Source organism: Lingula anatina, chromosome 3 (genome assembly GCF_051362555.1).
Source record: "Lingula anatina isolate TDL-2025a chromosome 3, LinAna3.0, whole genome shotgun sequence".
Classification (NCBI taxonomy): domain Eukaryota; kingdom Metazoa; phylum Brachiopoda; class Lingulata; order Lingulida; family Lingulidae; genus Lingula; species Lingula anatina.
In genome coordinates this window covers 26,767,794-26,792,743 of record NC_141769.1, presented here as the reverse complement: position 1 = coordinate 26,792,743, position 24,950 = coordinate 26,767,794, and the positions used below count along the sequence as shown (strand labels likewise).

The window sequence follows — 24,950 nt, the reverse complement described above, 5'->3', positions numbered from 1 at the left end:
CACTAACATGCCATCGAGATTTGAATTTTAATGGTTCCCGACTTGAACTTGTACCAACATATTTAATTTAATGTTGTGATTTTTCTTTTATTAATTCCAAAGCGGAGAAAAAAATTTTAATGGTCTCATGACGAACAGTGTCAGGGACAGATAAACAGTGCCCCCACTTTCTAGCCTAAAACTATACTGGTATGATCACTTTCCAAACTCCCTGCACATTTTTAAAATTTCTATTTAATATTTTCAAGTTTACCACTTTGGTCAAACAATAATTTATAACATTTTAAAGCAGGTGTTGGTAAATTGCTTAACGTAGGACTATGCTGCTCCTAAGCACCTAACCTTTCACTTGTCTTTTAGACCTGCTCGAGAAAAATTGTGAAAATTCAGATCCTGCATGTGGTGCCATTCTATCATGTCCACATGGGGGTGTGAAATATTGGGAACTGCCACCTTAACTTTCACCAACCATTACCACATTTCCCCTGACATTCTACTGGGACGGCCACCAGTCACTCGACATGTTTCAACACCTCTTCAAGTCCAGTTTACACACACAGTTACCAACCGCTTCGCCAAATACAGGGCAACACAGCCAACCAGAAGAGGGAGGACTTTTCGAGAACATTCACAACAAAGTTGATCCGTGGACTAACCAGTCCGCATATCAAATATAGCATGCACTTGACAATGAATCTGTTAGTCTCTGGACCAAAGTGTTCTGAATGGGCCCTCAGTAGCAACTGGCGATAAACCACCAGGCAGTTGACTCAAAACGTGTGTGAACACTACCAACTCTGGAACAAACTTGGCACCCGTCATCTCATCCTGGCCAGGCACACTTTAAAATCTGGCAAGGGAAAATTCTATGGCAACAAACTGAAGTGCTGTTTTTGATTTTTTTTTTTTACTATGGAGAAAAAGAATGCTGACCAGCTTATGAGGTGAAGAAAAAGAAACTGGTCATCCATCAAACTCTGTCAGGTGGCTTTAGTTCTATCCTGTGGGAAAACTAAGACATCATGAGGGTGACAGAGGGGGATGCAGACATGGCATTCTGAATATTAATATTTTTCATGTGTGAATTGAGAGATAGAACAGGATGGGTCAGAGAGAGAGAGAGAGAGAGAGAGAGAGAGAGAGAGAATGAATGCTGGGCACTTCCATGCAAAGTTTCAACGACTTCTGCACTTCAAATGAAAAATTTGTTCCCAATCCCATTTCAGGTTTTTCACCATATATCAGACATTTTCAGAAAGTTAAAAAAAGAGGCTCATTTTGTACATGACAACAATTTTTCCACCGCCTTATCTGGAAGGGAAGATAAAATCTAAACCAATGACTGGAATTATGAAGGAGGGCACTGACACTGCACTGATTCAAGTACTGCCAATGAACAAAAAAATGGATAAAAAACCCTTATGCTGAATCTTTTCACAATTCTTAATGGCCAAAGCTACTTTTACCTCTACCAAAAAACTTTGAAAATTCAGAATTCATCTAAAATGTCTGTCCCTAAAATGCTTTCGGATTTGTAGATTTTTTCTTATTTTTTTGCAACTCAAAACACAAGTGCTGACTAACTGTCAGCTAAAATTTTTAGATTTTTCTGATAGTGGAAGAAGACGTTGGTAAATTTACCATGCCTCAGTAGAGATTTGTGGACCACTTGCCTAATCATTCCATCAATCTGTTTACCACATTGCATGAGGAGAAAACATTTCAAAGAAAATATTCTGTTTTCTTATCTGACCAAAAAACCTAAGACAAGAACATCTCTGTGATCACCGCACATTAAGGATCCGCATATTAATAAATGATCCTTTAAAGGACTGATATTTGAAAACTTTTGGGGCAATTTAGAATTTAAAATAATACACCTCTTGAGCTGCTCATGTGTTTAGCTCAGCCAAAATGTTATAAGATTTACCAGGCAAAGTTTACACATGTGTAGGTATGTGAGTGTTTAGCAGCCCACTCCAAAATGAAAATACCCAGGTCCGTCTCTGTTCAATTTCAACACAACATTACATGTTTCCAAATAGTTGTTTGAGAGAAGACACAGGCCTTCGCCATAGTTTGGCAATCAGCAATCAGCAGATAAAAGAAATCAAAATAATCAGGACTGGCTAAGTGACAAATCTCCATGTTGTGAGATAGAGATGGCATGTTTGGCAGTGCGCTAGTCAGCGCGGCAGTATTTTCCCACACACTCATTCCTCCTGTACTTTTCTGAATACCAACTCTAGATTTTTTTCACTGCGCAATGTACACACTAACAGTATTACAGGATCCTTCAATGGTGCTTAATCAGACGTGAAAAACTGATAATCCAAAGTCTCTAGGAGGACTGTCTCACTGCAAAGATGTTCAACATACATTGCCATGGCAGCAATAAACAAAAAGATTTGGAGACAGAAACAACCCAATAATCATCTGACATTTAATCCTATATCTCAACTAGCTTCAAGTTTGTGTCTTAGGTGACATATTTGTTTTAAATATTTGGGTCTTGGCTACTTGAAGACAATTAATTGACTGATAAGGCCCTACGCTTGTAACATGCAGTGAAATTACATACACAAGGTATGCCATAACTGGGGCTTCACACCATCTGTCTATTTAAGGTGAAGGTCTTGCATCATAAACTGTCTCAATTTTACACAATAAAAGCAGATCATTGCCCTCTAATTTCATCTCAGGTGTACATGAAAATATTTATATTGAACCTTAACTGACAGCATTTGCGCTAAATGACATCTATAGTATTTAAAGTGTAAATCTTGCCAACCTTAATCAGCCCTAATAGTTCTCTTAATCAATTCACTGCTCTATCATACATATAATATACGTCTACACCCTTGTTAATTAATGTGAGAAACTTCTCCTAGTCTTGCTACCCCTTGGTTCATTACCAGGCGACATGCAAGCTCACCTGACGAATCACAGTGATTGAAACCACTTTTCCATTAATCAACTCTGCACTTGAAATGTGTAACGCAATTACCCTGAAGTGACAATACAGGTAACCAAGCAGAAAAATGGGATTACTGGGAAAAACTCTGGGAAATAGTAATCCCGTTCTTTTTTTTCCAGGTTACACACAAATAAACTTGAATTGTCTCTTTAAGTGCAGTTGTCAATTTTTAAAGATTTTTGTCTACTTTTTAATGGCCTAAGCACTCTTTTCTTTGGCCAATATCCATAAATAACCACACTTGCTTCCCAAAATTCCATTTTAAGTTAATCCGACAAAAATTGTTTTAAAAAATAAATAACTTTAAGGCAAAAAATATATATTGTGGTGTATTTTCTTTGTTTGTTAAACTTTTCAAACTTGTTATTTAATGCTTTTTAAGAGCATTTTCTTTAAAAGAGCTTCAGTGTTCCTTTCCTAAGGAAACATTTCAAATGCTAAATAAGCATTTCCTTTAAAAAATCAATGTCAAAACCCTATCAATAAAAAAAAAAAGAATGAATCAAATGAACAAAAAATTCGAACCTTGCTACTACAAAAAACAAAAATAGATATATATACCATCACTGCATCTACCATCACTGCATCTTTTATGTAAAAATAATGTGATAGTCCTATTCTATAACTAAGTATGCATTATTTATGAAAGGGGGTGACAAAATTTTTTTTGAAACTGCCAATTATCACAAACAACAGGTGAATGCTTGCCATTTTTTTCTTGAATTAAATAGGCACGCTTCACCCTATCAATCTTTTCAACTGGCTTATTGTATCCAATCAAATCGGACAGATGGTCTGATGGCTCAGGTAAGCAGTCGCTGATAAAAAGTCTCCCAGTTCCCACGATTCCCATCCCTTTGTGTATAACATGGAGGCTGATCGGCCCAGTTAACTACTGTAAATTTGTTTATTAAGCCCAACTCCCTGTGCGTCAGGTAATTATCTCTCTCTTTCCTCTAGCCAAGGTCTCCTGATAATCAGCATTCCCTTTCAACATGGCATCTTGATAAGGATTAGGGAACCCAGTGAGGGACGAGCTAAACAAAGGGGAGAGGAAGATTCTTGGACTTGGACAAATATTGGTTTTTATTTGGAAAGGGAGAGGGGGACTCGGGAGGGATGGCTACCTGGGGTACATTTCCTAGAAATATATTTCTGAGATGTTCAATCTTACACAAACATTTGTTTTGATAATGATTGTAAACACTTAACCAGTTATTTATAAGTTCATTAGATAGCAGTCCATAAAATAGACATTACTTTTTCAATACATAAATACTTCATAATCTACCTAAATTATTAGACAATTCTTTTATTATCGTGAAAACTTGTTCTTTCAGTCATCCCTCTCTTTATTAAAAATTTCAAGTGTACATTATGTAAATTATGACAAACTAGTTACAAAAAACAATGTTTTTTTAAATTATGGCAATCTGCCACTGATAAAAACTTCTTTCCTTCTCCGTATCATCCAGTTTTCTAACCCCCTACATATGGCTACCATTTTGATTTATATAAATACGCCAATGCACAATTGTTGTCCTTGGCGTACACTAACAAATAGCACAAAACCAGGAATGTTTTCTCAGTACATAAGATCATTGCTCCTTATTGATCTTTTTTGTCCTGTAACTAATTTCAAGCCAATTTTTGCAATCACGAACATATTGATTGCTAATGTGCAATAGCAGACCCCTACTTAACTGGCTGAACTTGAAGGACTGAACAGACTTCAAATGAAGTCGTTAAGATGATTACTATACCATCCACCTTTCCCTTCTTAATGAACAGCCCTACAAATGAATACCTTCGATGAAGCTTTAAAAAATCTGAAGTTCATCTTTCTAAACAGTGAAGCCAATTTTCTACTCATTTTCCCAGATTCCAAAGATTCGGATACAAGATACCATATTTTCTCTAAATTATCCTTATCAGGACTGAAATTATCTTCCAATATTGCTGCGATCAAATTTGTCAGTTTGTGTATTTATAGAGAAAACTTGGGTGGCTGAGTAAGTCTAGTCTTTTGTATATCGTACTGGGTACAGAAATATTGTTTTGTCTGTAGAGAGGGAGCACAAGATAGGCCTTGCTTAATGAGATCAATTAAATAAATATGAACAGAAATCTCAGTGAATGAACAATAAGTAGGGACTATGGCTTGATGTTGGGTGTAAACGTACAGCAAGTACCCAATTGAAACAAAATAGGAAGAGCATCACTTGTCTTTTATATATTTTCCCATTAGAAAAGAAATTTAGTTGTTTTTTATGGCTCAGAATTAATACGGTTCTAATCATGCAAGAGAAAATCATTGTTTCAAGTTTTCTGAATCACAGAAAGCATATTCTTTGAATTTCTACCCAGACAAATGAATGACAAACAATAAGTTTGAAACCGTTACCATACTTTTTTTCTCCCACTCTTGTGAGACAACAAAAACTGAGGTTTGATATTCAGCAATAATACAACAATAAACTAAACACGCTTGCTAAATATAGGTCTAACATTGGGATCAATAACAATGTTACAGTTAACTTGTAAATGTTTCTATTGATAGCCTTGGATAAACAGACTTTTATTATTTCTTCACGGTTTGATTGTCATAGGTATATTACAAGATACCACAGGACAACTTTTAGTATATTTTGAATCCTCAGTTTATCAAGCGATCCTCCAATCGCTGTGATCTCAATATCTTCCCTTTTTCATGATCATTTTTGAAGTAATAAATTTCAATGTAAATTCATTTGAGCAATCACAGTTCTATTAAATAATATCCATGATAAATTGTTCCTTCAAATGTACTTACTCGCAATGTGGAGTTCCGTTTGATTCTGATACTGTACAACATCCCCCGTTCCTACAATTGCATGGATTTGTTTGAAGGCAAGCTGAAATAGGCAAAATTTAAATTATTAAATTATGATAGTAAAACAGCAATTATATTTATACATTACCATATTCAATATGACAAAAAAACTTTAGACAGGCATGTAAAGAATATAACCTCTGAATATTGTTTTACATGAAAATATTACATACTTGTGATAAATAAATGAGAACCCTGAGATAAATTATTTAAAAATGATCTTTACATAAAAACAATATTAGTACTCATGTCTGTTTACGTTTCTCAAGTGGTTAATCTATTTAAGTGATAGAAAACAGACATTTATTAATTCTGAATGTTTTTAATTGCCACATTTAACTCAAGTACAATGTAAAGCAGTAAAAAAAAAAGACAGGACTATGATAAAACACCTTGAAGTTCTAGATTTTGGCAAGTCAAGTTTACAATCTATTTGTTCCCATTCTTTTAAAGAAAGAACATAACTTTTTGGCCAAACATCAACCACCTTTACCTCTCTGTGGTGATCTATCATAATTTTTATCTGAATAATTATACATAACATTATTTCAAACAAACACATGGGGACAGATATTACAAAAAAGTTATTTAGATGTACTTCCTTCATTGAGATCAGGAAGACCCCCCAATTTCAATTGATTACTATAATCTAGCATTAGTAGTGAAACCCACAATCAAAGAAAATTTTTGAACGGCCTAATTACCAATCAAAACAAATCAAATGAAGCCCCCTTCACAGAAGCTCTCTCGCTTTGCCATCTGGCTTCTGCAATAACTCTGTTGACCAAGAGATCAAGATTTGCACAGGGGGCTCATCAAACTGAAGGTGAGAAAGCCCGCTGCTGCAAATTATACCCCTATGAAACAGACCAGCACCCAGCCATCTGCCTTTCACTGTCAAGAGACACATTCCTCCTTAACAGGAGCTGCCAATGATGTAATGGGCTTCACAGGGCTTTCACCCTGTATAACAAAGGGTTCACTGAGGCAGCTTATTCTGCTGCTGGTATAGGAAAGGTTTACCTTTATTTTACTGATGACAATACCACAAATACACAGGGTTTATATCATGCTGAGAAGTTTCTTAGGTGAGGGGAATAGCTATCAGATGTCTGATCTTACTGTTTGCAATGATGCTCTGATATGCTCAGAATTTTTTACTCAAAATTACCGGTTGTAAATGATGCAATCTGAAGTTTTGAAAAATGAAAATATCCACTGCATTACAATTTCTGTGTTTGTAATTCTTCCTCTGAGATAACTGCTCGCTATATTTCCTTGCCTTTTTTTCTCAATATTTCCAATTCATCACAACAGGCACAGGTTTTTCCGATGATTTTCCATTCCATGTCATTTCATATCTAACATGTTTTACCCGGGAGGCCTGACTCTTCTGCAGGCCAGACATGGAAATTAAAAGGGTTTAACAATAGATAAGCAGCACTTAGAACTACTACTGGTCAGGTTTCATTTGTCTCCGCTAGCCAGATAATAAATTTGTCTGCACTGGGATGTTCTTGCTGAGTAACTGGTAAAACAGAGAAAAACTTCTTGTGGAATATAGCATTTTGTGAACTTGTTTTAACCTATTCAGTCCCTATTTTGTTACAACAAAATTAATCAATTTTTGCTTCTTTCTAGCAAAGTTTAAGGTAGTTGTTTAGTCAATTACAAGCAAAGTTTAAGATATACATCTGTTTATCAATGAACCAAAAGTTCAGACAATGAGTGCCCTTGTCTGAATTTCTTACTGCAGATAAAATGATTTAAATGTATCACACACAGTTTTATCATCTTCTATCCTTTTTTCAGTCTATGTATCAGCTGGGGCTGACAATAAAGGTACCAGAATGAACAAGATCAAACATTAACTTCCAGGTAGTGCCTATCAAATGTTAAGAATTCCAATTTAAACCCTTGGAATAAATATATCCTCAAATTTCCAGAAATCTTAAAAATCTACATTTCAGCCAAAAGAAATAATTCCCAATCCAAGTTTTAAATAAAATTCTGGCTAACTCCTTGTGATCTTAAATACATGGAAATCCTTAAGATGAGACCACATGCCTCTTCATTTCCCCAGAAACACCTGTAGGAATTTTCCCGAGATTTCTAAGCATTCACCTTGTTAGCTCTGCAGTTCACATCAATGGGCAACCCCTGACATTGAAAACCGAAAGAGCAACACATTAGCACAAGGTAAAGAATAACACAAGCTTTTTTTTCTATCACATCCCATTTGACTTATATTTTGCCACAGCAATTTTCTTGACTTCAATCAAAATTGCTCCCAAATCCCAACAGATTTTTTTTATTGCAGTTAAATCTTTAGAACTCAAATTTGCAAGTCATTTTCCCTCCCTTGAGATGTAACTACAAGCAGCCACTACATTTATAACACACAGTTTTATTCCTCTTTGCCTGTTACGTCTGATAAAAAAGCATGTATTTGTCTGTGCTGTGTCAAAAACATTATAAATCCGTCTAGTTGTGATGGTATGCCAATTCTTTCACCATTACCAAGCAATTTCATGCAAGTTACAAACTTTGTACATAGCAGATTGACAATTCTATACAAGAGACATTATAGTATAGTGTCTTGTGCAATTACATGGTCTGCCCTACTCAAAGGTTAAAAATGGAAAACTAAAATTGTGAAAATTGTTGGCAAAACGAGAAGGGCACCATTTTGTTCCACGAGGAACCATTATATACAATTATGGGACAATATCTAGGTTATAATATTTCTATACAACTACTGAGATTGGTCTTCTTTTGTATAGAAAAATGCACAAATGTTAAACTATAACACAATCTTTCAAATTCAGGTTAAGCTGAAGATCCACATATTATGTTGACTAAATATTTCAACAAACTGATGCAGCATATAGTTAAATAAAGGAGCTTAAGCCACATTTTATATTTATTGACAATTAGGTTTTTTTTTAACCAAAGCTGAGTAATCAGCCCACATTTATTAAGGCCTAGTTCACCTTACACTTTCATTCATTAGCCTAATTGGAAAGAAGATTTGATTTAATGCCACATTTCTCAAAATCACAGCTTTATATTTCATGATGCTTCTTGATTCTCAGAATTGATATGCAGAACTGAATACGATGTCTAAATACTGCGATTTCATTGCATAAACAAGAAGTTCTAAAACATCCTTTGCATATTGCTTCAAGTTCAGTTATCAATTTACAGTTTCTCCAATTTGAAAACGCTTTTAATTTACCTGGATTATTGGCACTGGCAATTAGATTATCTCTTAGACTCTGGGAACCTAATGTCATTTAGTTTCCATGTAAAAGTATGTTTGATGCCTTAAGATAGCATCTTGGTGTGGGAAAGTCCTCTGATTGAGATCAAAATTTAGTCTATTCTTGGACTGAACACACATCCCAGCAAGCTGCATACAAAGTAACGTAGCACTCTAAGCCCCGTGCCCAATTCAAACCTAATACAGAACAGGTTTGTTGAAAATATTGAATTTTAGACTCTGAAGTCTTTTAACTGTCTGAAATTTGCTCCCAGTGTGTAATGCATATATACGGAAATGGAAAATTATCAGCACATGGCCCGAGGATGTTGGCCTAGTTGGTGTTAGGATTTTGCAGCTTGGTTCCAATCCGAACCCACATGACCAAGTATGTATTTCAATGGAGCTTCTCAAATCTGGGACACCGCAGAAAACTAGTAAATAAATAGCTCTCTGCTGTAATTCTATCTTCATGCCACAAAGACAATAAAACAAGTGAAGTTCAAACAAAGACTTATTAATGTGCCTTTGTGTAACATGCAATTTGAGGTGAATAAAAGACAGCTATGTAGTTTCTAATTACTTTGTTTAAGTACATTTGTGATAACTCTACTTAATGCTTAAAAAACACATTTCATGTTAATTTGCCATCATTCTGTTATGATTAATATTTCAACCGTTACATCCAAATTTAATCTGTTACAAATAAATCTCATTGCACTTTAAATATTTTCTCTCATCAGATACACTGTAAATTTATTTTGATTACAGATAATAGCAATTAATGAATTATGCCCTTTACACACATCACAAATAGTCAACAAGTTAGGTTTCTTACTCGTGGGAAAATTAACAGCTGCTCATCAGAATCAATTACATTGGCAGTTAAACCAGAGCATCTGCTGGCTCTCAGTTCAAATCAGATCAAGTGATATGGCATAGGGGCTTACTTATGTAAACTATTTACTATCATCTTTCCACTATGATTTGGTAGAGATGAAATAAGATTTTAACTAAACATATAAATCTGTCCGATTGCATTGTACTTTGTTAGATTATATGTGAAAGAAAAGTTATAAAATATAAAGGATTGGATTTTTTTATGTTTCCTGTCTTTAGTTAATGTATTATTTATTATCATTTGCCTTGATTTGATTATTCCAAATTAAATCACAGCTTTCCCAATAAATCTGATCACATGCAATCATTCTTCATTTTTTTTATTTAATTGAAATAAAATGACACTAGGAATTCTTAAATCACTTATTTCACATCAACAATGAAATGATTAAGTGAAATTAACATTTGTACATATCAAACCTGACTGCAAACATTTCTCAATGGTGTAGATTGTTACAAAAAAACATAAAAAAACTTGAAGTCTGTGACTTCCTAACTTAGTTTAAAAAACAACATTCCAAATGTGAATTCTTTTAATTGTTAATGAGACAGATGTTAAAGGAAAATGATGACTCCCACATTCACCAGTTGAAACATGCACTTGCCCTAAATGCTTTCACTGTTTCAGCCTACAAGCATACCAAAACCACTGTTCACAACTTCTCCAAATTTAACTTTTGGGCATTTTCTGAATTATAAACTTATTTTCGAATGGAAACCTTAGCGACTCAATAAACATCGTCCGTTATACTTAATTGGGGGTGTTACGAGTCCTCTTTGTTTGGCGAACATCTGCTCTTCCAGATTAAGGGTAGGGGTGTAATAAATTAAACCTACGATTTAGCCTAGGTCAAGCACTAACCGATTCGACCACTGTTCTATAAATCCATACAACCACTTCTTATAACGAAACATGCTGCCCAAAACTCAGTACAGTTATACACGTCCCTCTGACCTCTCAATATTTGATAAAACGTTTAAATCAGAGCAGAGAAGGTCCTCAAATCTCGAGACCGATCAATATGTATGGAGCCACTCACTGTCCCTCACGCAGCCACCTACCTGGTGATGACCCCTCTGTTTCTGTCGTTCTTAGTAGCACAAAAAAGGTACAGATCCAAAAGACTAGGGGCTGCATCACGAAGTTAAACTCCTATACAAGTCGTACTCCATGCATCGGTTCTGGTAATATCCGACAAATTATCCAAATCCTGAGTTGGGAAAGTGGAGTCCCTGTTCGCTTCTTCCACGATGACGTCCCCTTTACTTGTGAACAAAAAGTTTATCTTGCCCAGCAGAGTGCTCATATCACTCCGCGTCCAATTAAATATTGGAGCGGCGCGCTATCGAAGTTAATTTAACAACATATACTTCGTTAAAACTTTTCTGTTTTTGATAGTTTTATATATTTCCTCCGTTTATGTGCGAGTATATAGACGAAATACTTAAGAAACGATTACTTTGAAAGTTATACTCGCACTATTTCCTTGTGGTTTTAACGCGGAAGCCAACTTGTTGTTATATTGCTCGTCTCAATGAATGAAATTCTCTAGGTCACCAAAGGCGCTTAACAAGCTCAAGTTTTAAAACAGACAATTTTCTTGGGACAGAAATTTATTTTGAGTGACTTTCAGTTACTCTGTTTACTATATTTGACTCGAAAAGAGATGGAAAACTACTGTAAGGGTTTCGCGCGTACGTAGACCCGTCGAAGTTTTTATTCAAAACACACAGCAGGCACCTGCTGCTGCGGCCGGGGAGCACCGTGCTGACATCTGGCTGTGGTTAACGAAATTCAAAAGAATTTTGAGTGGTTGCTTCAGTTTGAAAGGCTAGTATATGATACATACGGGCTTATTGTAAATCACGTCGGGGTCTTTATATTTACACGTTGACTGGGTGTGTTTACAGGGGCGGATTGAGGCTGTCTTCTGGGCCTTCTGGAAGACGGTCAGATTTTCAAGCTTACATTGATGGGTATCCATTTTTTTCTGCCAGAAGACGGTCAAAAATAGAGGATGGATCAACAAAGATAATTTGGAAGACTGTCAGAAAATATCTCTGGATCCGCCCCTGGTTTATGTATCTGACTGTGCTGTTTCTTTATTGAGAATGAGAAAAGGGTGCATGTCACAGAAATCCACGTCAAATGTATATTAGTAAAATTTACCAGACATCGGTAAAGGTGACATTTTCTCCCCCCTCCCTCTCTCTCTCTCTCTCTCTCTCTCTCTCTCTCTCTCTCTCTCTCTCTCTCTTGTGAGTAACATGCTAAAAAAAAAAAAAAGAAGAAAGTAGACATGGCAAAAGTGTTGCCCCGGCGGATACGTGTTACACCAAAATAATTGATAAGTCTTATTGCAGTTATACAGTTACAAAATTGATGAGAGTAAATTCACAGTCATCGTTAGAACACCTTTTCTGAAACTCAGGTTGTATAGAGTTGCTATACTGAAACTTATGTCACTGGAAATAGGCATGATAATTTTGAGACGTGTTTTAATGAAACTGAATTCATTTGTTCTTTTTTATTAATAAAAAAGTATATTGATGTAATTATTTGTGAATATTCATGCGCATAGCTGATGTATCTTATTTGATAACAGTATATATGGTTGTTTTGTGACTTAATTGAATTTGTTTTACGCGTATAAAATTTGATTCCCTTGTCAATTAACTGCCAATTAAACACAATCTGTGTTATGAATAAAGAGAGCTTTAAATAGAATTTCTATATGTCCTTGTAATTACTTCATGATATTACGAATAAGTTACCCTCGTATAAAGAGTTGTAAACAGTCGCATTTACAAAGGATGTTAGATTAAGAAGAAAATTTGAAAAAAAAAAAAAAAACACTGCAGCAAATTGCGGTAGTTTAGAGAGCAATTGATATCTCATCTGTCACAACTAACGCATTTGAACAGGTGCTATATTTTCCAATCTCTCTTTAAAAAAGATTAGCCCCTCATTTTACCGATGGTGAGTGCTTTTTTGAAACAATCATAATTACAAAACTTATGATGTGCTTGGTAACCAAGGCATAACTTAACATCGTGAGCTTAAAGTCCACATTTTTTAAATTTGACTTGGATTCGGATATGTTGCAGGTTTATTGCAAACAATGGCTTCTTATCACAACAACTTGCTCTGTTCATATTGGTTAAAAGTTCATAAGTACACCAGATAGTCAGTACACTACTAGGATGCATTGAAAGTTTCTGTAACTACTTCTATAAATTGAAATTAACTGTTAATGCTTGTACAGCAATGCATAACACTGCTAAAATACTAATCGTGTGTGTAACACTATGCAAAACGAAGCAGTTTAACTAACTGATAATATAGCTATTATTTCCTCTTCATCAATTATATGTCTTGTTACTTGTATCACCTTGCAGGGCTCAGATGGAAAACCATGCCGTCCAAGGGACAGAGGGACGTGTATGGCATGTCAAGAACAAAATAGGTGAAGGCAGCTGCTGTTCTGTTTATAGAGCTGTGGAAGCAGTGGGCTTTGGTGAGGTAATGAATTGACTTTTGCATTATATTAGCTGTTTATTGCTTAAACAATATTTCTTAAGTATAATACCTGTACCTAGTAGCTGGCTAAGAAAAAAATTAATTTTGGATCTCAAGATAATTTTGATGAAAAATGGTTGAATTCAGTTTTTAAACATTTTTGTTAAAATTTTACTTGTCAGTCATTAATATTAAAAAAGTCATTTTAAATAATGGTTTATACTGGGTACATACAAACTGTACATGTACTGTCACTTCTCAAATGTCATAAATTAATCAATCATTAATTTTAACCTTATATTTATTAATGTAAGATTACATATAAGATTTAGAATTCAATGAAATTGATATTTCAGGTGTGTATCAAAGTATATAGAGCAGATTCCAGATACGTGTTTGCCTGTGACAGAGAGAGAATTCTCCTGGATATTCTCCACACAAAACACCCAAGCAATCAACACATAGGTAAAGTTGGTTAGTTTATCCCAACTTCAGAGACAACACAGTCAGCATCTTCACTTTCTCAATTTATACATCCCTGCTTGTTGTACCTTATTGATAGTAAAATAGGAACCTAACCAGGCCCATAGCCAAGGGGGGTTCGGGGGGTTCGAGAGAACCGCCCCTTTTGCTTGGAAAAGGTCCACGCTGGGTAAAATTTGATCTAGGTACATGCATTTTTCATGGGAAAAGGTCCACATTTTCAGAAAACGAACCCCCCTTTTGAAATTGCTGGCTACGGGCCTGCTAACTGATATGGTGAGTTAGAAGTGAAGAGACACAGATCAGGTCTGAAGCTCAGAGTAGGTTAGAAAGAGTGTTATTATTATACTCATATTTGATAAAAGACTAAAAAGGTGTTGTTTGATGTTGTAAGCTGTACTTGACTGTGAATTTCACATTGAATTAACATGATATCTGTTTTTGATAATGTTAAATGAACCATTCCAGCAATATCTTCATATTTTTATTCCAGACTTAAGATTGGCCTATAACTACCGGTATATACAGTACATTTCTTATATCTTAATATATATCATAATACTTACTGATGTTTTACAAACATCTTTTTGCAGTGAACGTGTTAGACTACTGCATCCTTGACAATAACCAGCACTGTTTAGTTCAGGAACAGTTGGACTTAGACATCAGACAGTTGCTCCTGAAGAGCAGTGGGAGGCTGTCGCTATATCACATACAGAGACTTGCCAGGGATATTTACCAGTAAGTTCTCAGGTATGAACAATAGGTGGCAGCACGTTAAATGTGGCAAAATGTAATTTATGTTTTAACATAAAACATTAAAATTTTGTAGGTTTTCAGTGTCTTCCTGTTTTATTTATTTATTATTTTTTCACTAACATTTCACAGCTTGATCTTTCTGTTAATTTCTATCCAGAGGTCTGTGGTGTCTGCACAGTCTTGGTTTTGTCCGTGGGGATGTAAAGCCCACCAATATCTTATGGAGTGGTCAGAGTGGCTGTTGGAAGCTAATAGATCTTGGTCTCAGCTTCCACACTGAGGATAAAGTGAGTGATCTTTTGTTTTGATAAAAAAAAGAAAATTGTGTCTTTAGAGACTCAACTTTTTTTTTAGTGGACTTTATGTGATAAAGGACATATGCGTGACTTTCTAATTTTTATTGCTTTTGAATAATATTGGGAAGAATGCTTCTAATAAATAATATTAATGTATGTGACTAGTGCCATTAGGGTCTGGCTAATCATGTGGTTTACTATATGTAACCAGTCTACTCCAACTACCTCCATAGACCAAGAATTTTTCTCAGGTTTTATCTTTAAATATTCTACATTTGCTTGACAAATAATATTTGCATACAAATAAATCAATTTATTAGGAAAAATGTTCTCTTTCAGGATGTAGGGCAGATTCAGACCTCTGGTTATCGGGCACCAGAGAGCACTCTCTGGAATGAAACTGCTGAGGAAAACAGACACCAGGTGTCAGCACCAGGCTGTGAGGCAGATATGTGGAGTGTGGGCTGTGTAATGCTGGAAGCGTTCACTGGAGAAAAGTTCTTGAAGAAAGGGGACACTGTGGCAGTTTGTGAAAGTTGCAAGGTTTGACTGGCTTTATTGTTATTAAAAATTATGTTTAGGTAGCTTTCATGAACTTGAACAAAGAAAAGCAACACATCTTTTGAAATATTTCTTTTCTTATTATTTACATTTAATGTTGAAAGACTCATTTTGTTTAACAGTTGAAAACACACACACACACACACACACACACACACACACACACACACACACACTAATAAAATGTCTCATTTTGAAAAAAATGTTTCCAAAAAAAAAAAAAGGACAAATTTAAACATTATGATGAAATGTAACAATTAGCAGAGAATATTTCTGTACATTGACCCAAAGCCTTATCTTCTTGCAGAGTACAGCCCCAAAATATACTCAGTGTAGATACTATGCAAGAGCTTGCCAAACAATAACCTCATCCAAAACCGAAGAACACTCAGATGAAAAAGTGTTTAAAGCTTTTAGTAACATGATTTGCAGGTATAATGATTTACCAAGAAAACTCATTTGGCGACTTTGTTATAAAATAAATTTGTATTTTGCATAGTTGTGTATTAAAGAGCGTATCTGAGTTAATGAAGTCAGGAGAAAAATTATAGATTTTTAAAGTTGATAAGCTGTGCTATATTCATCTCAAACAAGTTAAATATCTGACTAGATTTTAACTTTAATGGGTTAAACCATGCTGATCCTCTTATTTTTTGCAGCTTAGTAACATGTCTTCCAAAGAACAGAGCTAAAGCAGAATGTGCTAATTTACCTCAAGATCACTTCCTGGAGTACTCAATAGGTAATTTGATTTCAATAAATTTGCCCCCCCCTTACCCATATGGGCACTTAATTTCTTTCCACATATTTAATATGTAAGGTTACTATGTGAGCTTCTTTCATTTTTAGGCTTTTTCTGTAGTTTTTTTTTTCAGCTATCACGTTAGAGGTGGTTGACTGGATAACTTGATATTATAGCATGAGAATTTCTAATATTTTGTGCTTATTTTACAATTGCCTGAAAGCTAGACCTCGCTCTTTTATAAATGATGCATTATGCTTCATGCTCATTGACAAAATGAAGACATGGTGTTGTTTTAGTAGATGTTTTCAGTCTAGATGTACACAAATAAAAATCTTTATCCCATTGGTTTCTTCTTCAGCTCCCACCTATCATGATTTACTGCTGTTACCCACATGTGTTCTCAGACTCCTCAATGTTCTTGATGAAGTTGAAAATGAAGATGAAGATAGAGATGAGGAGCAATATAAAGGTACCTTGCTCATACAAAGCAAATTATCACAGTATTTACAGTGTACAAGCTGGGTAATCAGGGATGGGATTTTTACAACTACTTAGTACTTAGATTTCTAACTTTTTGCCAGCCCAAAAAATCACTGGCCTGAATTCTACTTCATTCCAGGAGGTGGTGTGTTAGTTTGTTAATCTGACTGCATTTAGCAAGAGCCCCCACTAGACAGAACTTAAGTTTCATTGGGAACAAGCCCTTGGATGATTTCCTTTACAATGTGAAAATTGTGGTAGAGAAGCCTTTTGGCACAATTGAAAACATTATGTCTGCTGTTTCAGATATCCAGACTGATGTGCTTAGTGAGTGTGGGAAGTATGGGCATGTAGTGAAATGTGTGATACCAAAGGAGGGACCAGGAAGAGGAAAGGTGGGCAACTGCTTTTAGGAATTATTTAAGGGCATATCATTATGTATTGAGGTTTTTTATCTACTCATGGATGAAAACATTAAGGAAAGGAAATGGAAAAAAACATTTCTTTGATTTTGGTTAGACAGTATTCATAATATCTAAGTAAATTTTTATTTTCTGAGATGTTATGAATGCTGTCTAAGTTAAAACTTTTAATACAATTATATGGACCTCGTCATTCTACCACATCATATTCTTCACTGTTTGCTTAAAAACATGAGAAAAGCTAAATGTGTATCACCCTAGGCTGCTTCGATCACAACTAAAAGTTGTTTTACTTTGCCACTTAATCAGTTATTAGTTTAAAGGCTCAGGGTAAGAATTCGGCAGGACCTCTTGAGGAGGAGTTCAGGATCACTCATGTCTTCCATCTTATAAATAACAAATTACATGAAGTGTGCACCGCAGGTTTTATGAACCTACTTACATGACATTTGTTTTAAAGGTCTCAAAAGTAGCTCAAAAAGACAACTATTCTGTACTGATTATAAAACACCAGCATTATTTCTATGTGAACTTCAATGAGCTAAAGAGGGCGAGAGATACCTGGCATTTTTGTCAGGTCATATGCCATAGTATGCCGTCAGTAACAAAGTACCCCCAGCAGTCACCTAACCTGCAAACATGAATTACCCTGTGAGGTTACTGTTGCCACCCTGTGCTTCGGTGGTAACTTGAAACAAACCTGTACACTATAGCATACCCTTGTCGTTTCAAGTTACATGTGACCAGATTCATTTTGACCTAGTTTGTTAAGCCAGTCGAATTCATGTTTTCAAGTTTTTTCACCAAAGGTTGAGTAAAGTCTAGGAATATGCCCAGTGACACTAGAGCAACTCCTAGGTTTTTTATTGGCACAGCACAATAAATCTCTGTAATCTTTGATTGGTCCAGGTCTGGATTTGAACAAACTGTGCTTTGACTCATTCCTATTTACTGGTTAGACCATTAAGTGATTCACTGGGACGAGCTTTAAATTTGAGTGAGGGGCAGCCGGGCCCAAAGAATCTGGCCAGGGTATGCTATAGTGTAGAGGTTTGTTTCAAGCTATCTCTGAAGCTCAGGGTGACTGTTGTTGTTTTGACATTAAAAAGTCAATGACCTACAAGTTTAAATAAGGTCATGAATGGCGATTAATAAATCACATTTCCCCCTTCAAAAAAACTCTGTGCAAATTACTTCTGGTACAGATTTCCAAGAGTATCTCTCAATTATAAAATAACCCATATTTAAAATTGCATCGGTTTATGCCCTTATCAAGTCACTGAGTGCAAAATGAAAGGAACTGCAATTTTCCCTTTGTCCCGTGTGTAATCACATGCTATTTCAGTTTGATAATTTATAAAATTTCCATTTCCTGTTATTATTTTCAATTTGTTATATTTAACCTGTTTTTTTTCCAGGTGTATGTTGAGTTCAGTCAGTGCAGGGATTGTGAGGTGGCATTCTCCTCACTGTGTGGAAGAACTTTCTCCGGAAGAACAGTCATCACCACATTCTTCCCCCAGGACTGGATGGAGAGTGGGAGACTTCTGTAAACAACAAATGCTGGATGTTTGTGTATGTGGGAAATACAGTTGAGATAGTATTCATACATACAGAATTGGGTTGCTGTGTTTAGACTTACACAGAGAGTGCATCCCCCATCCTCCCCCCCCCCCCCCCCCCCCAACGACCCCTTCCCTCGGCCCCTTAATAGGTTGTCTGAGAAGTGATGTTATTGTTGCCTGGTTCCATGCCCTGGAATCAGGATAGTTATGCTGGGGAATGGTAATACATTTTTCATGTTATATAGATTAATGAAGTGTTACTTTGGATAATTGAAAAACCAGCATAAGTTGAACAACCAGTGCTGCAGTTTTATTTGCTCAAGATTGGTAATTGCTTTGATTTTATTAAAAAGAACTGTAAATTTACTGCTATATGCAAACAAAACTCTACTTTTGTAGTAAAACCGACCCCTTTTTTGTTGTACAAGATTTATTGAAAGAAGAGGAACTGATGTGAATTCAAACACCAGTAAGACAGATATTGGAATTGTTATAATCATGATAAATAATCATATTCTACTTACTAAAGTAGATGGTAGTGAATGTTTGTTTGATATGGATTTAACTGAAGAATTCAGAAAGAAGGCATGTCAAAACAATGTTGTATGGAATGGGAGACTGAGGAACTATTTCAGTTGTAATAAAGAACTTCCAGGATTCTGGAACATGTGGAGTATTTATAATTAAACATTTATCAACAAAGATGAATCTCAAAATTATGCTCTTATTAGTGTTATTGCTGAAGACATATTGTGAATTTTACATGGGGATTGGGAGGGCATAGTGTTATACATGCATTTGCCACATTTTACAGTATTAGATTGATGCACTAAACTAAACAAGTCTGCTGTTGCTTTTGCAAGGTAATAAGTAGAAAATTGGCTTGAAATTTTTCATAAGGTTTACATTTTTTGTTACTCTTCTTTCTTCTGTTTACAATATCAGCCATGACATCTTGCCATTATTATTATTATTATTAATGACAGTCACAGTGCTTGCCAATACTGTATTATTAAAGCAATAAAGCAATAAAGAACTACTCTATATGATTTATTAATTTATTTCAAAAGTATAAAAAGTGTTGCAAATAAATATTATTTGACAACAGAAAATGTTGTTACTTACAAATGTTAAAAAACAAAGCTTCGAAATATTCTCAAATTTTCTATTGCATAATAACATGGAGCAAGTTTTTTCTCAAGAAATATGCCAAGAGATGTTTTGGAATGAAAGGGAAGAGATTTGAAGAATTTTTTTCCTATCTCTTATACAGAGATAGTCAAGTTTTCCGTCTGTTGATTTTTTGACATAAAACATTGTGCTTCTCTGTTTCATTATGATTTATATGATGTCTAAAGTATACATTTGTAATCTAGATGTGGATAGTTATAAAAAAAAGAATAAATGTAGGCAATTTCAAGGCAGTAGTTTCAATGGTATGTTCAACAACGTCCAAATGTATTCTACGCACAAGGCAACTGCAGTTGCTAAAAAGAGAAAATGTAATTCTCGTGGAAAAAGAAGATATTAATCAGCGTCCCAAGAATCCTCATGTAAACTTGCTATTTCTATTTTAAGTTTAACAATAACATTTTAAAAGAATATGTGATTAATATCTTTAGCTTATAATTTAATTTATATTTAAACGCACAATTTTATAATGATTTATATACACATATTTCGTAAATTATCTTTCACTCGACAGAACTTAGCAATACTGTCTCAAGTAATGCAGACTATAAGGAGGAAAATATTCCCTCACTCATGTGCTTCTGCACTGTTACAATATCTCCCTGCGCATATTTTCTTTGCTCTTTTCAATCCCTGGAACAGACTTCATTGCACAGCTAATGAACCAAGGCTACGTTACTGAAGCTTCGTTGCAGCAGGATTCTGCCGTTGTACTTATATACAATTTTAATGATAAAATTTGAATATGATGAAAAAGCGATGCAACGTTTTAAAGCCGCAGTAGGTAAAATTCTTAAATAATATATTAAATTTTTTACAGAAGGGAAACTACTAGATACATAGGAAGGAAATGAAAAGCTGGAAATATTTGGTCTTTTTATGCCTTGGCTTCTTCTTCTTCAGCCTCTTTTGCGGCCTTTTTCAACTTTTGAGTTTCGGAAGGTGCACCCTCGAAGAATTTGAGACGGTACAACAAATGTCCAAATTTTCCAATGTCCACCTGCCCATCCTCACTTGATGTCGTCTTGATGAAAAAGTCCACCTCTTTCTCGGTCAAGTTACGGCCAGTTTTGGTCATCAGACTCTTGAACCCTGCCCTTGCCTCTTCTGGGTCTATTGCCCCGCTTCCATCTTTGTCCATCTCATTGAATTTTGCCAGTAACTCTCCGACACTGAAATATAAAAAATATATTATTGATACTACTTTATAATAGGTATATTTATTATTAAATATTAAAGTGCTGATGCCCTAGGAATTATCTAATAAGTATGACTACTGGATCGAGAGATGTTTAGAAAATGAAACTCCAAGGAGCAGCTCGTCTTTCTTCAGCTTCCAATATCTCAGACGCAGTTTACCAATCCTCCCCTCTCTCTCTCTTTCCTTCCGCGAGAGTGTTTGTGTGTACTAATCCATTTATTTATTTATTTATTTATTTATTTATTTATTTATTTGGGGCGTGCAGAAAGAAAATCACTAGCCTACTTTTTTTTTCGGAAATTTGGCCCTCGCTGCCTTTCCCATGGCATTTCCCACTTCTATAACCTTAAGACCAAAAGGAACGTCGGTTTTTAATCAAAGATCACATAAAGTTACCCCAGAACACTGTCGATAATTAGAAATAGTTGATAATACCTGGGTTCACGGGCAGGCTGTATTTGATTAGATATCAAATCAGGCTGGCAATTTGTAAGCCCTCTTAGAAAATGGAAATATTTCAATGAACACACCGAGCTACAGGAACTACAGGGATCTGGATCCATCTGTTGTATTTTATCACAAGAAACAGATACCTAAAGGTTTCAGTCTAGGTAGGTGTTTTGGCTGACTTGGCCACTGTAAAGGCTGTGGACTACCGGTGAGAACGGTATATAAAACAGGTGCTTGTGGTCAAATAAACACTAGGGCAGTGTGTACAAACAAATAATTCATCTAAGAATATGTACTATCCAATGTATCGTTTCATATTCGAAAACCTAACTAAGCGAAGAATTAGGATAAGCTCTAGTGATACACTTTAACTGAGATGAGGATTGCAAATAATAGATTTCACTCTTGGAATAAATATCTATCTTGAACAAACGTTTCTTCTTCTTGTTTTGCTTACCTTTTCATTTTAACGAACTACACCACCTAACTACAAAGTTCAACGTGTTATTAGCGAGATTTCTACTTACAGAATTATCGCTTGTAAATAGTTACTTTAGTCTACAGCAATCCAGATCATAAAAAAACTAATGTTGAAATTACGTTTACTTTCCAATTTTCATCTTCCAGTCATTACGTCACTTAATGCTGGATTTGCTGTTTGTTTAATGAGAGTTTCACTACATTTGATTGCCAGTTGGTGTAACCTAAGTCTCTCCCAGTGTGAGTTATATTGCTAGACATGTTTTATTATCTCTATTTACATCCGCTCCCTCGAACTGCAACATAGCTGTGAACTACAACATAGATGTAGCAAATACATCACCTGTACCGTGTTTTCCTAAAGAACAGGTGATATTCAACATTTCGTTTCAAAATATATCAATATAACTATTTCTTCCGCCTTGCTTTCACAAAGAATTATTTTACCATATCTTGGTCACCGTTTGATGTAAAGCTGATAACTACAGAAAGCTATGGTGTGATTTATACTGCCCGTAATTTTTATTATCTCTCTCCCTGGACAAGGTAGGCCATAAGCAGTATATCTATTTGCAAGGATGTAAAAAGATATATTCAGACCCAAACTGAGCCAATGGCTGCAAGATCAGTGCCATAAAAAAGGCACATTATCTCCATGTCTTATGGAGACTCCTCGCTTTAAAGGCGCCTCACGGCGTAGACTTTTTACGCTGAACGTGCTTTTTTAAACTGGTGCTCTTTTTTCGCCAAGACGTGTTTCCATTGTTGCTTTATGGATATTTTGGGAAATTGAGGATGATGTGAATATACATGAGGTTGAAGGAGCAGTGGGTATTATAAGTGGATAGTAAAAATGGGCGAACCTTGCCACAAGCCTAGATTAGAACCTTGCTGTAGAGGAAAGAAAAACTAGAGAGAAGTTAACATCATTTCACATTCACAACATTTACTGACAAAGAAATCATTTTTATGCTTAGTCTTACTTGCAATTATCCAAAGTCTAACCTCGCTGAAATTCCAACCGTCTGCATTTCTTTCATGATTTGTGGTTTACAGGCCTCAACTAACTGGCCTTATGCCATTCACCTAAACATTTTAAATGGTAGCATCTTCTGGCTGGTGTATCTCTTCTCAGTAATTCCAAATGTTTTCATTTCAGAATTAACATGCATTATAATAAATATATCAAATTGTACATAAAGATGAATTATGAAGTTATTTGGAGTTAAGTGTGTTATTTTATATGCGACCGAAGGCGTATTGGCACAGCTGAATGAACAGTATAACACGTGTGGGGGCTAGTTGTTTTTATCACCGCCTTAGTGTTGTTTCCTGATGGCTCGTCGGACAAAGGCTCAAAGTACCGTTAGAAAACAGGTTATCTATATGATATTGACTTGAATACAAGCATTGCTTCGAAAGACAAGTATTCACATTGAAACAATACGGGGACGTAAATTGTAAGACATTATACATTATTTTGATAATAACATTATTTTGATATACTGCAGTTATGCAATTAATTGAGAATAAGAGGTGTAAAGTCATAAAATCGCAAAATTATAGGACATTGATCTCGTTTGATGTATGGTCAACTTACCTGGATCCGACTATCGTATAGAATTGCTGGAACTCCCACATGCTAAGACTGCCGTTACCGTCAGAATCGAACGTTTTGAACATATTTTCCGCTTGTTCAGCAGTAAGCCCAAATTCAGTTGTAAGCATTGTTATGGCTTGTTCTTTTTTCAACCGACGGATGTTTTTCTGGGTGTATTTGTCAAACATTGCTTGAACTTCTTTTCTGCAAGAGAGAGTTGTCAGAAATATTGCAATTTCGGTAAGAGGCAAATTATTTATGATATCACTTACAAAGTCTACATGGTATGTGCAGAGATTTTAAATATTTACTTTGGAGGTAAGAAGCAGAATCGTCTGCTCAACAGCAGGTATGTTCTTTCTCTATTAGAACACTTCAGAAGAAAGGGCAGCGAAAACTGTAGAAAAGTGTTATCTGGCAATTTGATCGTTAACTTGATACTCAACGCCGGCTAAAAGCAAGTGAATGTTTTCCTCGAGAGTACAAGAAGATATATCCCACTACACGAAACAAACCAAAAAGCGATACCAACATATTTATAATTTTTCTTGAAAATCGACAAGGAACTCTCAGTCGCAACCTCCAAAATCAATTAAAAATCATGAAAAAGGCACTTGTAACTTATCGCTAAACTCCTAATAAATACTTACGGAAGTTTCCGTTGCGGCATGATGAAAGTATGATATAGATCGGATAGCTAAAGTGAGTGTTTATTCCGTAAGCCTTAAATCTCCAACTGTCTTCAGACGCTGTAGACTTTTTAATATATCCACCAAATGTGCTCCACTCGTATTTCACAGGGTCAGGTATGTGGAAAGCTCCTAAGGTATAATAATGAGCCAAATTGCTTCTCTCGATCAGCTTTATAATGCGTTGTGCAGGAAGGAGTAGGTTAATTTATGGGTGCGTTCGGCGTTTGGTGCAGCTGAGATTTTTGGTGAGTCATGAATATTCATCAGCGGCTTTTTTGTACGTTTCGAGCGAGGCCAATGGAAGGTTGTACAGGTGAAAATTATCGAATGCGTAAGTATTCCCATTCAAGTTAGTTTCGATTAGATTCCCAAAATTTTCACGTAGGATTATTGCCATGAATACACGATTTACTTTTAAGTTCGCGGCACCTAATATGTTGTATCATTTATCGCATGCTGAGAGCATCTGTGATTACATTAGAACCTTTGGTATG

At 35.4% G+C, this 24,950-nt stretch overlaps 3 protein-coding genes across 4 annotated transcripts in view; 1 reads left to right on the top strand and 2 right to left on the bottom strand.

Annotated features, from left to right (window-relative positions):
* LOC106179862 (uncharacterized) overlaps window positions 1–11,299 on the bottom strand; it is a 54,728-nt gene extending 43,429 nt beyond the window's left edge. Inside the window, exons 1-2 of the mRNA XM_013563651.2 lie at window positions 11,074–11,299; window positions 5,790–5,871 (exon numbers count right to left, since the gene is read on the bottom strand). Of these exons, the coding sequence (XP_013419105.1) occupies window positions 5,790–5,871; window positions 11,074–11,149 (158 nt within the window). The 5' untranslated portion in view covers window positions 11,150–11,299. The remainder of the gene's footprint in view (window positions 1–5,789; window positions 5,872–11,073) is intronic.
* A 257-nt stretch (window positions 11,300–11,556) lies between these two features.
* Window positions 11,557–19,888, top strand: LOC106179859 (serine/threonine-protein kinase Kist-like). Of its 2 annotated transcripts, none has more exons than XM_087009950.1 (11): window positions 11,557–11,842; window positions 13,411–13,534; window positions 13,888–13,996; window positions 14,608–14,755; window positions 14,931–15,060; window positions 15,409–15,612; window positions 15,938–16,062; window positions 16,290–16,372; window positions 16,734–16,844; window positions 17,162–17,250; window positions 18,696–19,888. In XM_087009950.1, the coding sequence occupies exons 2-11, from the start codon at window positions 13,418–13,420 to the stop codon at window positions 18,828–18,830; spliced, it is 1,251 nt and encodes a 416-aa protein (XP_086866076.1). In that variant the 5' UTR covers window positions 11,557–11,842; window positions 13,411–13,417; the 3' UTR covers window positions 18,831–19,888. The 2 variants fall into 2 exon arrangements, with proteins under 2 accessions (XP_086866076.1, XP_086866075.1); XM_087009949.1 differs by lacking the exon at window positions 11,557–11,842 and adding an exon at window positions 12,920–12,991.
* LOC106179854 (neo-calmodulin) lies at window positions 19,887–24,621 on the bottom strand. The gene is made up of 3 exons (XM_013563644.3): window positions 24,415–24,621; window positions 23,765–23,968; window positions 19,887–21,205 (listed from the first exon to the last, which is right to left on the bottom strand). Exons 1-3 carry the CDS (start codon window positions 24,432–24,434, stop codon window positions 20,911–20,913), a joined length of 519 nt encoding a protein of 172 aa, XP_013419098.1. The 5' UTR covers window positions 24,435–24,621; the 3' UTR covers window positions 19,887–20,910.
* Window positions 24,622–24,950: the final 329 nt, after the last annotated feature.